The sequence below is a fragment of the Ambystoma mexicanum genome, chromosome 3p (genome assembly GCF_040938575.1).
Source record: "Ambystoma mexicanum isolate Mex_15411 chromosome 3p, UKY_AmexF1_1, whole genome shotgun sequence".
Taxonomy (NCBI): Eukaryota; Metazoa; Chordata; class Amphibia; order Caudata; family Ambystomatidae; genus Ambystoma; species Ambystoma mexicanum.
Window position 1 is genome coordinate 737,679,979 of NC_090925.1, and position 14,977 is coordinate 737,694,955.

Consider the following 14,977-nt stretch of genomic DNA (forward strand, 5'->3'; position numbering starts at 1 on the left):
GTCCTGGACATGCCCTTCGACGGGAACAACCTGTTTGGGAAGACAGTGGACGATTCCCTTCAGGCCATCAAGGCGGATACTGAGACGGCCCGGGCCCTTGGAGTCCTGCAACGACGGACGCCCTTTCGGAGCGGCGGAGGCAAGGGCGCCTCCAAAGGTTCCGGCGGCGGTTTCGCTTCCTACCGTCAAGCGGCCCGCTCGTCGTCGCAAGAGGCCTACAGAGGACGAGGCAAGTCTAGCGGACCCCGCCGTCGTCGCCAAGGAGGTCAAGGCGGCAAGGCCGCGTCCAAGCAGGATTGAACCGGCCTTGGGGTCGGGCCCCCACCGAAGCACCCCGGTGGGAGGCCGGCTGGCGGGCTTCGTCAGCGTGTGGGAGTCCATCTCCACCGACCGTTGGGTGCTGGACGCCCTGGCCCGGGGCCACGCGCTCGAGTTTCAAAGAAGGTGCCCGCGCGTCCCCCCCGCGGCCAGGAAAGAACTTCACGTTCCTCAACTTCTCCTGGAGGTAAAGGCGATGCTCAGAAAGGGCGCCATCGAACTCGTCCCAAAGAGGCTTCGGGGCTCCGGAGTCTACTCGAGATACTTCCTCGTGAAGAAGAAGACGGGAGGATGGCGCCCCATCCTGGACCTGCGACGTCTGAACAAGTTCATCAAGGCGCAGAAGTTCCGGATGGTCACCCTCCAGCACGTCCTGGGTCAGCTGGAGGAAGGAGACTTCCTATCGTCATTGGATTTGGAGGATGCCTACTTCCACATTCCCATCCTAAAGGGGCACCGCAAATTCCTCAGATTCGTGGTCCAAGGGCGTCATTAATTCTCCGTGAACTACGCCAAATCCCACCTGGTGCCCGCGCAAGTCGCACTGTTTCTGGGAGCGAGGCTCGACACAGTGTCCCTTCTGGCCTCCCCGTCGGAGGAGAGGACCAGGACCATCTTGGGCAAGGTGCAACGGATGTTGGTGGCCGACGCGGCCAAAGTGAGGTCCATCAAGTCCCTCCTCGGGATGATGTCTTCCTGCATCTACCTCATCCCATGTGCAGGCTCCGGATGCGCCCGTTGCAAGAATTCCTGGATGCGCGCTGGATCCAGACGACGGGCAGCTTCGAGGAAAGGATCAAGCTCGACGAGAGTTTCCGACGAGCGATACGGTGGTGGGGCACCCGCGCGCATCTGACGGCGGGCATGGACTTCCAGACCCCAGCCCACCAGGAGACTGTGACCACGGATGCCTCCCTGGAAGGGTGGGGAGCGCACACCGAAAATCTGCACGCAAGGGGACTCTGGCTCCCGACGGAGAAGTCCCTACATATCAACGTCCTGGAGCTCCGTGCAGTGTTTTGGGCCCTCAGGTCCTTCCTTCCGTCCCTCAAGGGCAAGGTGGTGAGGATCTTCACCGACAACACCACCACCATGTTTTACATCAGGAAACAGGGCGGAACCAGGTCCCCAGCGCTGTCCAAGGAGGCGCAGGACCTGTGGCATTGGGCCGTCGCCCAAGGGATTTTTCTGGTGCCGTTTCATCTGGCAGGGATAAAAAACACCATCGCCGACTCACTCAGCAGGGAGCTGCGCTCGTGCCACGAGTGGGAACTACGGCAGGATCTGGTGGATCGCCTCTTCCGACGGTGGGGCACACCCCAGATCGACCTGTTCGCGACGGCGACGAACGCCAAGTGCCGGAGGTTCGCCAGCAGGTTTCCCCAGACGAGGAGCATGGGCGATGCTTTCTCGTTCCCCTGGGAGGGCCTGTTCCTCTACGCGTTCCCTCCCTTGCCTCTGCTAATCCGGCTCGTCAACCAGCTCAAGAGGTCACGGTGCAGGATGATCCTCGTCGCACCTGCGTGGCCGAGGCAGATATGGTTCCCGGACCTTCTGGACTTGTCAGCGTCCCCGCCGATCAAGCTGCCGGCGGACGCGGGTCTACTCTCCAGGGAAGGAGGCGCCATCCTCCACCACGACCCGAAGTCGCTGAACTTGCAGGCCTGGCTCCTGCAGCACTAGAGTTTGGAGGATACGACATACCGGCCGATTGCAGAGAGGTTCTTGCAAAGGCCAGGGCGTCCTCGACTCTTAAATGCTATGGACACAAATGGAAGAGGTTCTCTGTCTGGTGCCACGCACAGAAGATTAACCCTCTACGGATTACGGCTCCCCAAGTACTGCCGTACCTGCTGACGCTGGCCAAAGCTGGTCTGGCACATGCGTCCATCAAGATTCATCTTGCTGCGATCTCCCGATACACCAGAACCACGGGCCGGACGTCCTTGTGGTCTCATCGTCTGGTGAAAGAGTTCATGAAGGGACTGTTCAGATCGTTCCCGCCGGTGAAGGCTCCGGCCCCGGCGTGGGAGCTCAACGTGGTGCTGACCAAGCTCATGGGACCTCCGTTCGAGCCTCTGCACTCGGCCCCGTTGAAGTTTCTATCGTGGAAAACAGCTTTTCTTGTGGCCATCACCTCCGCACGACGAGTGGGAGAGATCCAGGCCCTTTCCTGCAAGGCCCCGTACTTGACTTTCCACGACACGAGGGTAGTGCTCAGGACGCACCCCTCCTTCATGCCCAAGGTACCGTCGGACTTCCATCTCAACGAACCCTTGGTGTTACCTGTGTTCTTCCCGTCGCCTTCGTCGCCGGCTGAGAGGACTTTGCACTCGCTGGATGTAGCTAGAGCGCTGAAGTTCTACGTGGACCGCACGAAGGGTTTTCGGAAGACGTCACAACTCTTTGTGAACTTTGGACCTGTCAATCAGGGGAAGGCTCTCTCGAAGGCTTCCATCTCCAGATGGCTCTCCGGCTGTATCATGTGCTGTCACCGGTTGGCAAACCGACCGCTGCCTGGCCGTCCGAGAGCCCATTCCACCAGAGCGATCGCAGCTACCACGGCGTTCCTATCTGGTGTGCCCCTGCTGGACATATGCAGGGCTGCTACGTGGAGGTCGACGCACACCTTCACGAAATTCTACTGCGTCGACCGGGATTCCAGGGAGGAGTCCAGGGTCGGCCAAGCAGTGCTGCGCAACCTGTTCGCCTGAGGTGAGCCTGGTGAGGAGGTAAGATGCTTAATGTTGAGTTGATGTGATGCTTAATGTTGAGCCTTTGCCACCTCCCGTGGTTGTGCATGTGTGTACTGCTATGTATTCTTTATTCATGAGCATGTGAATCCATGCCAGACCCCATGCTGGAGAAGGAACAAGTTACTTACCTGTAACTGTTGTTCTCCAGCATGGGTCTGGCATGGATTCACATGCGAACCCTCCCGCCTACCCCTCTGCGGCTCTTCACTTGGTCATACTGCCACTTCACGTGCTTCCAAATCTGAAGATGGCTGCCAGAGGCGGTGCTTAGGTAGAGGGCAGTCATTGGCTGTGGTCAGTATGACGCAGAGACCAGTGATTGGTTATTACTACGAAAGACAGATCAGAAACGAAACTGATACTGGTTTTTTCTTTACCGAGGATTCCCAGCCTGACGACGGGGAATATTCATGAGCATGTGAATCCATGCCAGACCCATGCTGGAGAACAACAGTTACAGGTAAGTAACTTGTTCCTTCCTTCCCATTCTTAAACATTGTAAAATGCCATTTTGCTCAGTTTTCATTTTAAGTATTGCTTATACTGATGCACTGTCTTGCTGAACTGGTTCACAAACTGATGGGAAGTGTTGCTAGGGTGTATAAGAAACTATTCCTAGATAACTTGTGTTGTCCCTCCCTTGTGAGGAATTGTTAGAGGATCCCTTGTGTGTAGTTGTCACTGCCGTTTTTCTCAGTTTTCACTCTGGTTCACTTGGTCTACAATTCAACTTGGGAGTGTGTATATTTTTCCTTTGACTTAATTTAACCCCTTAAGTGCCAAGGACGATATATCTCGTCATTGGTATTGCATACGCAGTGCCAAGGACGATATATCTCGTCATTGGTATTGCATACGCAGTGCCAAGGACGATATATCTCGTCATTGGTATTGCATACGCAGTGCCAAGGACGCGATAGCTTGTCCTTTTTGGCACCTTGTTTTGTGTGATCCCTGCAAAGCAGGGATCACACAAAACAGTAATCCAACCCCCGGGCTATGTGAGGGGGAGGTCCCCCCCTCACTGCCAGGGGGCTGGATTAACTTCAGTTTCACCTCTGCGTGCGTAAAGCATGTCACCGTTAAACTGAAAGTAAAATCACTGCAGCAGCCGTGTTCGGCTGCTGCAGGGAGGAAAGAAGGTAAGAGGCCTTCTTTCTCAGCGTCGATCTCCGGCTGTATTTCAAGCCGGAGATAAAGGTGGGTGTTGTTGGAAAGGGGAGATTATCCCTTTTCCAACGATACCCATTGTGTGGCATTTCTGCTCACGGATCAATAGAGATCCGTTTGGGACTTGGGGCACCCTTGCCTCCGCCCCCCAAGCCCCCCCCATGCCCCCCCCCCCCGTGGCTCCAGAACATGGGGCCACAGCGCTGGAGAACCCTGGGGGCAGATGATCACTGCCCCCAGGGGTGAAAATTAAACAAAAACAAAAAAAATCGAGGGATGGGGGTGGTGTGCAAATATGTGCACAACCCTGGGGGCAGATGGCTGATCTGCCCCCAGGCAGGGGGGGGGGGCAAACATTTTTACAAAAATAAATTAATAGAACGGGGGAGGGGGGCCTGGGATTTTTTTGCCCCCATGAAACGGTGGTGGCCCTCCCACATCAAGTTGAAAGTGGGGCCACCCCTTGTAGCCCTCCCTGGGCGCAGATTTATGTCCCCATGCAGGAGTACATGAGGTGGCACCCCATCCAAATGGGGGTTTGGGGGGAGGTCCACCAGGAATTAGTGTGCAGGTCCCCCAAAGGATGGGGCCTGCAGGTTAGGCCGCCCCCTAGGGGCAGATGGCTGATCATCTGCCCCCAGGGAAGGGGGCAAAACAAAAACAAGAAAAATGAAAATAATGAAAGGGAAGGTTGGGTGGGATTGGGGGGGCCACTAGCCACCAGGGATATATTTTACAGAAAAGGGGGGTGGCCCTCTCCCCCTCAACCCAAGGGGAAATGGGGGCACCCCTTGTAGCCCTCCCTGGGGGCAGATACATGCTCGTAAGAAGGGGCATCTGACCCCAGGGAGGGCTGCATGAGATGCCCCCCCTGCATTTGGTGTGGGGGCGTAGAGGGTCACCCCCCGTTACATTAGAAAATTACCTTGCGGTTTAGGGGGCCCCTCAACCCGCCCTAAGGTGTAGTGTACCTTTTTCATTTTTTTTTCTTTGTTTACAAAACTTGTCTTGGCCCATAGGGGCACATTGGTGTGCCAATCTGGCGCCGAGGTGACCAAATCTTACTGCCACACCCACTGGGGGACCTGTCACACTATTTTTGGGGGCCCTCTCCCCCCCACCCCAAATGGAGGGGGGGTGTACCTCACGCAGCCGTTTGTAGGAGGCCCAGGGAGGCCTGCATGAGGTGCCCCTGACACCCATTTAGGGTGAGGGGGAGAGGGTCCCCAAAAATGGTGGGTCAGGTCCCCCAGTGGGTGGGGCAGTAAGGTTTGGGCACCCCGGCGCCAGATTGGCACACCATTGTGCCCCTCTGCGCCAAGGGGAGTTGGGTTACCAAAGGAAAGAAGTGAAAATGGTGGAATGCTTTTTAGGAGGGGCTGTGGGGCACCCCAAAGGGTCGGGGAATTTTCTAATGGGATGGGGCGAGGACCCAGTCTCCCCCACCCGCAAAGGAGTGTGTGCCATGTCATGCAGCCCTCCCTGGGACCAGAGATCTGCTCCTAGGAACAGATGCCTGAGCCCGGGGAGGAGTACAGGACAGCCCCCCCCACTTATCTGCCCCCGGGAAGGGCTACATGAGATGGGCCGCCCCTCCAATTGGGGTGGGGGTGGAGAGGTACACCCCCCTTCACAATAGACAATTACCTGGCGGTGCATTGGGCCCCTCTGCCCCCGCTAAAGGGCAGCTTGCCATTTTGAATTATTTTCTTGGTTTACTAAACTTGCCTTGGTGCAGAGGGGCTCATTGGTGTGCCAATCTGGCCCCGGGGTGCCCAAACCTTACTGCTCCAAAAGGGTAATCCGCCTGTAACCCCAAGCCTTTTGCCACAGCACAATTTGTCCATTTGGGCAACCTACAGATTTGGGCCTAGGGTGTCGAAGCCAGCAAGAAAAACGGGGAACCCCATGCATTTGCGTAAATCATACCTCTGCAGATTCCCACGGGTGTCCTCTTTTCGGAAATGCATGGGGTACCCTCTTTTCCTTGGTGGCTTGGACACCCGAGGCCCATATCTGTATGTTGTGCTTGTCTGGAGAAAGTGTCAAATTCAGGTGTTGAAACAGACTTGGGGTTACCTGTGTTTTAGGCTTTCCCCTTGGCGCCCAGGTAGGTGCACCCACACATGTGAGGTACCGTTTTCATCGGGACACCTGTGGGAACGCAGGAAGGTATAACATTTGTTGTGTTTGTGTGGTTTTCATAACGTTTTGACCCATTTGCTGGTGCCCTTTGTCACACAACCCTTTCATTTCCCAAATGTGACCTACATTTAGTCGCTGCTTTAGGCACCATACACTTTTGTAACCTGCACAAGTCACCTACCATTGGAAAGGTCTGCCTGTGCTCTTTCAAAAAATGGATGCTTGACGTTCCTAACCACATTGGTTTTCCCGATTTACACATGCTAAGTGCATCTGTTCAGGCCGTGAGCATAAAACTCCTGTGTACCATGGGTCAGTGTTTGGCTTGTGGTATTGCTTGTTTTGTAAAACACTACAAAAAATGTGTGCTTTCCTAACTGCAAGAGTCGGGGGAATGTAGCGGAGCATTGCTTTTCTCAAAATTCATAGAAGCCATTGCCGTACCAAGCCAACCATTTCCAACACATATCTTTTTTTTTGGTCATTTTCCAACTTTACCCCCAATCTATGGCATTTTCCCCTACCTAGTTGTTGCCTGACCTATGCAAATCACCCCTTCCTAAACTTGGAATTTTGTCTACTTTTCAGAAATATGACTTTCTGTCCTCCAATCTGGCTTTCCTAACTTTTTCTTCCATTCCGTCCATACATGTCCATTTGGCAAAAATGGCCAAAATCGCCTACCTCTCACAAAACAGTTGACAACCACATCAAAATAAATTATTTTCGTTTCCACTCAACCTGTTCTTGAAAGCCAGGAAATTGGGGAACTCAGCACAGCAAAGCATTTGTTCCTAGCTCTTACAAGGAAAAAACCACAGGCTTCTTTGTACATCATTTTATAATAATTTGCGCCCTTTTTGCTTATTTTCTCTCACCCCCCTACAGCAACCTAGGATACCTGGGTGGCGTTACAACAGCCTACATGTGGGAAAAAAAGGAGCCAGATTTGGCCGAGATATCTCATGTAATAAAGTTACAAGGCATTGAATGGCCACATACCAAAATCGCCAAAAAAGGCCCTGGCACTGGGGGGGAAATACCCATGGCACATAAAGGGTTAACTTACTTGATGACTGTGATACATGTGTTTTCTTAGAAGTCTATAAAATAAATATATAGCTAAGTTTTAAATGCAAAGCTTTGGTCAGTGTTTCCTTGTTACATAGTCTAGTGGGCCTATTGTGTAAACCCTGAATACTGCTCATCTCCCTCTTGAGATAAGTCTGACTGCTCAGCCACAGCTACCAACTAAATCTTTGTGGTACAGACTGACACCAAAGGGGATTTATTGCTCTCACCTGTAGTCCTAATCTTGGGTAGTGCTCCCTAAGGGAACTGCACTGGATTCTGCCTAACGGGGAGCCCTGGAATGATAATTCATCACATGAGCGACCTATTGCTGAGATGGCTTCTTTGCTGGTATAAAAGTGGACTCTCGTGATGAGGCCCGGGGGGGTGGGGGGGTCTGAATCAGTTCCTCAACGCGGGCTTAGCCTGTGGGTGCGATCGAGTAGAAGCTGGGCTTCGTCCAAGTTTGGTAGCAGCGATTGGAAGAAGTTGCTCACGTACTCGGGTAATTCCCTGTCGGAGATCGCGGAGGGACGATCTCGAATACACAGGTCATTGCGGCAGGCGCGCTTTTCCAGATCCTCCTGCCTGTATTCTAGTTTCTGATGTTTGTTAATCTGATTAGAATCACATGCTGTGCATAGGTCCGACATCCAGTGGTCACTGCGGAGTATTGCATTTTGTTTTTCGTAGATCTCGAATACACAGGTCATTGCGGCAGGCGCGTTTTTCCAGATCCTCCTGCCTGTATTCTAGTATCTCGGTTCTGTCCATTAGGGTCTGGATTGTGCGTTGCACTTCCACCAGAGAGTTTGAGTGTTCTTGGGTTAGGTCTTTGGATTCCCCCATCCTGTGTTCGAGGTCTATTTGTTCAAGCTTTGTAGTAAGTTCCGCCATGCAAGATCTGAACTCTGCTTTGTTATCGGACATGAAAGCTTGGAGGTCTTCTTTGGTTTCGAGGGTCCCTTTATCATCGGGCGCGTTTTGAGGCGTGAGTTTTGGAGGGTCTGCTTTCTTCCATTTCTCTGCTGCTATGAGCATGGTGGAGATATCTGCAGATTTGGGAGGTTTCAGGGATTTAGCCATGGTTCCACGGCAGGAGACCATTCCCCACGAGAGTGCGCCAAGTTACGGTTGCTGGGCCGAGGGTGCGACACTAGTAGACCAGTAGAAAGTCCCAGGGTACCAACCAGGGGATCATGCTGTCCTACTTTGATGGCAACGGAAAAGTGAAGGGGACAGGCGCCCCAGGAATTAGACGATTGGGGGTCCTTTTCTGCCGTGAGGTAGTGGTTAGCGCTTGGGGAGGGTGGCTCAAGGCGGTTGGGGGTCCACTCCCCGCTTGCTCCCATAGTGAAGGCAGTGGGGCCTCAGGCCTCTCCGTTTTAGCAGTGATCGGGGATGGGCAGGGGCGCCCCCAGGAAGCTGTTCGAGGAGTTGCAATCGGCAAGGGCTGCCGTGGATGTTCTTAGGAAGTCCAGGATGCGAAGGAGAAACACATTGCTCGGTGGTGGGGTCCTCTGAGATGGGCTGTGGCCAAGCAGAGCTCTGCTGTATCTGGAGGCTTCTGTTCTGGAGGTGGCCGCTCCACCAGCAGTGTCAGGCTCCGTGTGGTCTACCCCCACGCCTTGGCTATTGGGGTGAGGCTGCCACCGGAGGCGTGCAGGTGCAAGGCCCTTAAGGGTTGGTGTGGGATGAGAGCCGTGGTAATGGATGCCACCCCAGGGTTGCAGTGCTGGTGGGGGAGCAGGAGGGGATGCCACTGGGCCCCCAACAGGAAAGTAGAGGCTGTGGAATGGTCCCGCTGTTCCCCAAGCATGCAGGTGGGGGTGAGTGAGCTGGGTTTGGGTGCCGCCGCTTGCTGCGGTCTGTGGAGGCTTCCCTATACCCCAAAGGTGCAGCTGGTGGTTGGCTGGGGGGGCCCTTCAGGCGCACGGTCACGTGGGCACGATCGCCTCCCATCTGCATCCAGGGAGAGATTAATTGCCCCACCGGCAAGGCCGTGGGGAGCAGGAGCGGGCCATGAACGCCGGGATGAAGGAGCTGCCTTCAAGGTGCAGCCCGCGTAGAGCGGGTCCAGGCTGGGCTCCCCGCCGAGCTTCAGTCACTGCCGCATCCGCGGCTCAAGCCCTGCAGTTCCGGGCGGTCAGGCTCCGCTGGAGGGCAAGGGAGGATTTCAGGGATCAGAGGCACCCCGGCGAGGTCCTAAGGCCAACGAGAGCTGTTGAGTGGCCACAGAAATGGGGCCGACACGGCGCGTCTGCCATCTTGGATTTGCCCAGCAGATGCCGGCAGGCACCTTCGCCGCGTTTATCAGGTTCTTGCTCGCGTTTTGGGCTGGAGTCCCTTCCAACAGGGGATCCAGCTTTCCGCCACCCGAATCAAGCCATTAGAAGGTTGGGCAACATTAGGAACCAAGGGTTTTCAGCGATTGCCGCGGTCCCCATGTGGAGAACGTTAGAGGAGCTGCCACATCGCTGGTGCTCCAGGCCCCGCCCCCTTATTTGCTTTATTACATCTGCTACACTTCATGCTTCCTCATGTCAGAAACAAACCAATCAGAGGGACCTCCACACGTGAAGGACCATGGGTAAGGGGACGTCACACTAAGGATAGTATTACTGTCACGCCTTGTCGACGTTCATTTTCGAGTTCCAAAAACAAATAATCTAATACTCTGCGGTTACCACTAGATGTCGACCTATGCATAGCATGTAACTCTAAGCAGATATAAGCATCAGAAATAAGATTACGGTGAGTAATGTCATTTAGTAGTGCTGCTGCCTCGTGTTTTCATTGCTTAGTGTCTGTTTAGGCCTAATGATTTATTTTTTAAATAAATTGTATGCATACTGCCTACTTTGATTTAAGTGCTCTGTGCATCTATCATTGTGCCATTACATGACCCCCATATCTTCTGACATCTAAGCCTTACTGCTCTATCACCTACCTTGATTGAGTTTGGCTAGACCGAAGTGTCTTTTCCCTTGTTCACTAAAATAGTGGTCTCTCAGGGCTGATTCTGAAAATCTTAAATTATCTTAACATCTAAGAGGAGAGCTGACCATTGTTCCTATGGTTTTAAGCATTTTGCGAAGCAACAATCCTTCTCCATCGAAGTGCCACGGCCTCTCTGGGACCCTGTTCATGACAAAAGGTGGCTTTGATACCTATTTCAATATGTAGGACCACTGTTCCATGTAAGCAGCACTTCCTTTAATCACTGTATAGTGGCTTTCTCACACTTGATCATTACAACCACCTGCGGTCCCCTGATCATTTTTGTAATAGGTCTGTTAGTCCTATTGTGTCTCACCTTGGTTATTAGTGATCTGTGGCTTCTTCGTGCAGTCTGTTTTTCCTGGTCGGTTCACTGGTTATTCGGGAGTAGCTTCCTCATATGTGCCTTACATTTGTAGGTAGTGAGGATGGTTACCCGCCACCATGAGGACTTGAAACAGAAGGAAGAGAAGGTCAAGAGGGAGGAGCAAGCCAAGTTGCGAAGGATAGCCTCCTTTGTTGCCCGAGAAGTCCGGCAGTTCTGGTCTAATGTGGAAAAGGTATGTTCTCAATGCTTTGGGCGTGCTAAGCAATTCTTTGATTGGCAGTGTTTCGAATGTTCTTACTATTGCTATATGGCATGCATAGGTAACTGGGGGACTTGGTCAGATGTAAGTGTATAGCTGCAATTGTTGGGAATACATTTCAAGTTTCCTTTTGGTAAAGCCCTTAATTGATTACTTGATTATCGCCCTTAAAGGTGGTCCAGTTTAAGCAGCAGTCGCGCCTGGAAGAGAAGAGGAAGAAGACTCTAGACCTGCAGCTGGACTTCATTGTGGGGCAGACTGAGAAGTATTCAGACTTGTTGACCCAGAGCTTGAATGAGAGACTCGTGCCCAGAAGGGCTGACTCCTTGCACATGGTTTCCACTGCCTCCAGCCCACTGTACTCTGCTGTACCAAGAAAGTACGAAGGTATGTGACTGTTGTATAGAAAGGAAAATACCATTTAAGCACAATCCTATTCTTTGTCATAGCTCATTCAGGGCCTGTTATTGGAAAGTGCTTGGATTGTTCATTAATGGAGTGTTCCCTATCACTTAACCTCCGGAGGCTGAATTTTAGCTGCGACTCCCCTCCCCAAATCCTCTTAGTGTTCTTTCTTTGCCAGTTAAAGGAAATTGTTGTGCCTAGGCTGGAGTTGAAGGTATGCAATGTGGATTGTTTGACTGAAGAAATAAGCAGGCCTTACGTTTTTACTTGATACTAGACATTGGCGAGTGATGATTGACTCTTCGCAAGAAATGTAAAGTTTGCAATATGCATGTGGAGAACTGAAGTGGCTTTTTATGCCTGGCTAATAGCTTGTAACTTGAAATGTGTTCCCTCTGACTAAGAATTGAAGGTTTGGATTTGGCATACTGTTATGGTCTGCCAAGTAAAAATGCAAGAACCATTGAGCAAAGTCTTCCCCATCTACCTACCTTACAAGGATTGTCTGAGAAACTTGTCTTTATGTATTTAAAGATAAGCCATCAATCAGTTAACTCTAATTTTCTTTAGTCTTTTAAACTGTTTGCTTGTCTGCTTCCAAATGTTTGACATTAAGCACCTTAATTGAGATTAGTGGTGCTTTACAGAAGCCCCATATAAATGTTAATGCGCCACTGTGGGTGTACAATAAGAAATTAGGTTGGTATCTTGGAATATAGCGGGAGTTAAAAGGTTGCTTGACAATCCAGATTGGTATAAGTATGTTAGTAAATGCCACATTATACTCTTACGTACCGTCTCCTTTCTTCCATACTGCATGGGCGTCCCTTCCAAGGGATGGCAGACGGAACGTTTATCACCAGAAAAAACCTTCTTCCCCTTTAAATTTAGAGGCGCGCGGGGGTGCAGGCCAGGGAGCATGCGCTGCCCTGACTTCGCCCTCCGGCGCCACACCTCAGTCCCCTTTTCCGCATTGACGGGAATGGGCTGAATTCACCAGCGCTCCTGGTTTTGGCTTCGGCCATGTAATTCCACGTGCGGATACTTATTTGTCATTTTTGTCTCTTTATCACTCAGGTACTCGGTCCTCAAGTGTCGCGCTCCTCCCCGGCGCATGTCGACATCCACGGGGTTCAGCAGGTGTCCATACTGCAACGGGCTCTTCCCAACTTCAGACCTCCACACCCTCTTCCTACGTTGCCTTGGCCCAGACCACAGTTGGCAAGCTTGTTCAGCGTGTAGCTCGCTGTCCTCTAAAGCGTTGAGGAACAGACTAAGCCAGGTGGAGGGAGCTCTTTCAGAAGTCGCCTCCAGAGGACCTCAAGAACTTAGTGAAATATCGAACCAAGCCCAAGCTAGGGCCCATAGTCTGCATTGCACCCCGCAAGGGAGACTCCTTCCCAGGGACTCTCCCGCGTGGGTACAGATACCAGCCTTCGGGCTGAGAGATCATCCCGGTGACCGAGTTGAGGGACCGGAAGGTTCTTTTACAGGGTCTTCACCCTTGTTCCCGCATCATGGCCGAGGGGCAATGCCCTAGTACTGGCAATACATCTGAGGGGGCGCCTAAAGGCAGCTCTACCGAATCCCTGATCGAGGGTGTCGCATCTACTGAACCTAGGCCCGACGAGCAGGGTAGGCCTCCTGATCCACACGCAAGAGTCCTTGAGGAGGCTGGGCCCAATGGGCCAAGCAACACGTCGCAGGCACATGGCAGGCAGCTTGACAAGATGGTTGCCGCGTCAGAGGCACATGTCCGACGCTATTCCAGGAATTTGACGAAAAACGAGTGTCAAGGTGGGACTGGCCTCAACCAGGTACGTGGCCTACGGCCTATCCCTCTTTTGCGCAGAGCAGCTTTCCTTTGCGTCCATATGGGCAGGGTACGCAGCGGCTCCTGCAGCTCCCTGCTGCCCCGTCAGCACCCCCTGCAACCTCCTCAGCCAATGAAGATGCTTTCTTCGAGAGGTTCCTCTGCCTCATGAAGTCTCTTCGGATGGCAGTTATCCTCAAAGACGCAGTTGAGGCACCACAGACTCCTCTGCCGATGCCGCAGGCCCCGGCGCAGCCGCCGCCTCCGGCTCCTCAGCTGATGCCTCAGGCGGTTCCGTACCAGCCTCCGCCTCAACCTACGGCCTCGGTCCCTGTACCCCAGCCTCCGGCGCCGTCTACTCCTCCTCCTCAGTATCCCCCTGACCTGCAGGATACAGACGAGGAGGAGTATCCGGACACGCCATCCTCAGCCAGGGCCTTCCATGAACGTCTTACTGGGCTGGCAGAGTATCTGGGCCTACTCCAACCCGAGGTCGAGCAGCCGGCAGTGGGGGTCCTGGTGGAAGTCCTCAAACGATGCCCTTCTGTCAAATAGGGCATTCCTCTGCAAACCGATGTAGTCTCTCTGGCCAAGAAGGGCTGGCTCAAACCCCACTCAGCCCAGCCGGTCAATCGACACCTGGACGCCTAGTACAGGCAGGTGGAGGGGGATACACTCTTGCTCTTGGTCCATCCTAAGCCACACTCCTCGGTGATCGCTGTGGCATCACTATACTCCAAGCCTCAGTCGTCTTGGGCTTCCTCCTCTGCGGCACTGCTAGGCAAGGAGGAGATGATCTTGGAGGTGTATGGCAAGAAGCTCTATCCCAACGCTTCCTTGCATCTTCGTCAGGCCAACACTGATTATGGCGGGAAATTGCAGACTTCCTCCCAGAACTCCCCGCTCAGAGCCAATCACGCTTTAAGGCAGGGCTAGCCGAGGCCGCAGGACCTCATGGAATCCACCGTGGCCCATATTGACACCCTTGGCTGTGCCATCTGTATTTCCACGGACATGAGAAGGGCAGCCTGGCTCCGGGCAACAACATTCAACAAGGAACGCATATTAGATCTGCCGTTCGAGGGGAGAGAGTGGGGGGGGGGGACCTCTTCCATTCCTCCACGGAAGAAGAGCTGGACAAAAAGAAAAACAGCTCACAAACTGCCAAGTCTTTAGCCATCCTTACAAAGACAACACCCAAATCGTACACCCAATCTCAGCAGCGCTCCGACAGAGGTCGTACGTACGGAGGGTTCCGTGGCTTCCACGAACGGAGATCCAGGCAGCCGGACCACTTGCCGTCTCGGAACCGGCGAAAGCAACAAAAAAGGGGGGGGAGGTAAGGGCTTTTTCCAGTCCCCCCTCTTCCCGTACAGCCTCCGAGGGAAAGAAGGCATGACACACCCCTTCGGGTGCACATGTCTGCGGTGGGGGGGCAGGCTTTCTCTCCATGCACACTTCTAGCGCCAGAATTTTGCGGACCCCTGTATCCTCTCCGTAGTATCCATGGGGCATCGCCTCCCTATCCCAGTCTTTCATCCCTCCTCCCCTCCACTCCCACAGATTGGGACAGCAACTCTTTTGGCGGAGATCCGGTCGCTCGTAGAGAGCCAGGCAGTGGAGGAAGTCCCAGCCTCCCAGCAAGGCTTTGGCTTTTACTCCAGGATTTTAACCATTCAGAAAAAGAACCAGGCAGTCCTGAGAGTTGTGCT

At 53.3% G+C, this 14,977-nt stretch overlaps 1 protein-coding gene across 1 annotated transcript in view; it reads left to right on the top strand.

Annotated features, from left to right (window-relative positions):
- SRCAP (Snf2 related CREBBP activator protein) overlaps positions 1 to 14,977 on the top strand; it is a 2,075,623-nt gene that overhangs the window by 404,382 nt on the left and 1,656,264 nt on the right. Inside the window, exons 5-6 of the mRNA XM_069651627.1 lie at positions 10,880 to 11,020; positions 11,221 to 11,434. Of these exons, the coding sequence (XP_069507728.1) occupies positions 10,880 to 11,020; positions 11,221 to 11,434 (355 nt within the window). The remainder of the gene's footprint in view (positions 1 to 10,879; positions 11,021 to 11,220; positions 11,435 to 14,977) is intronic.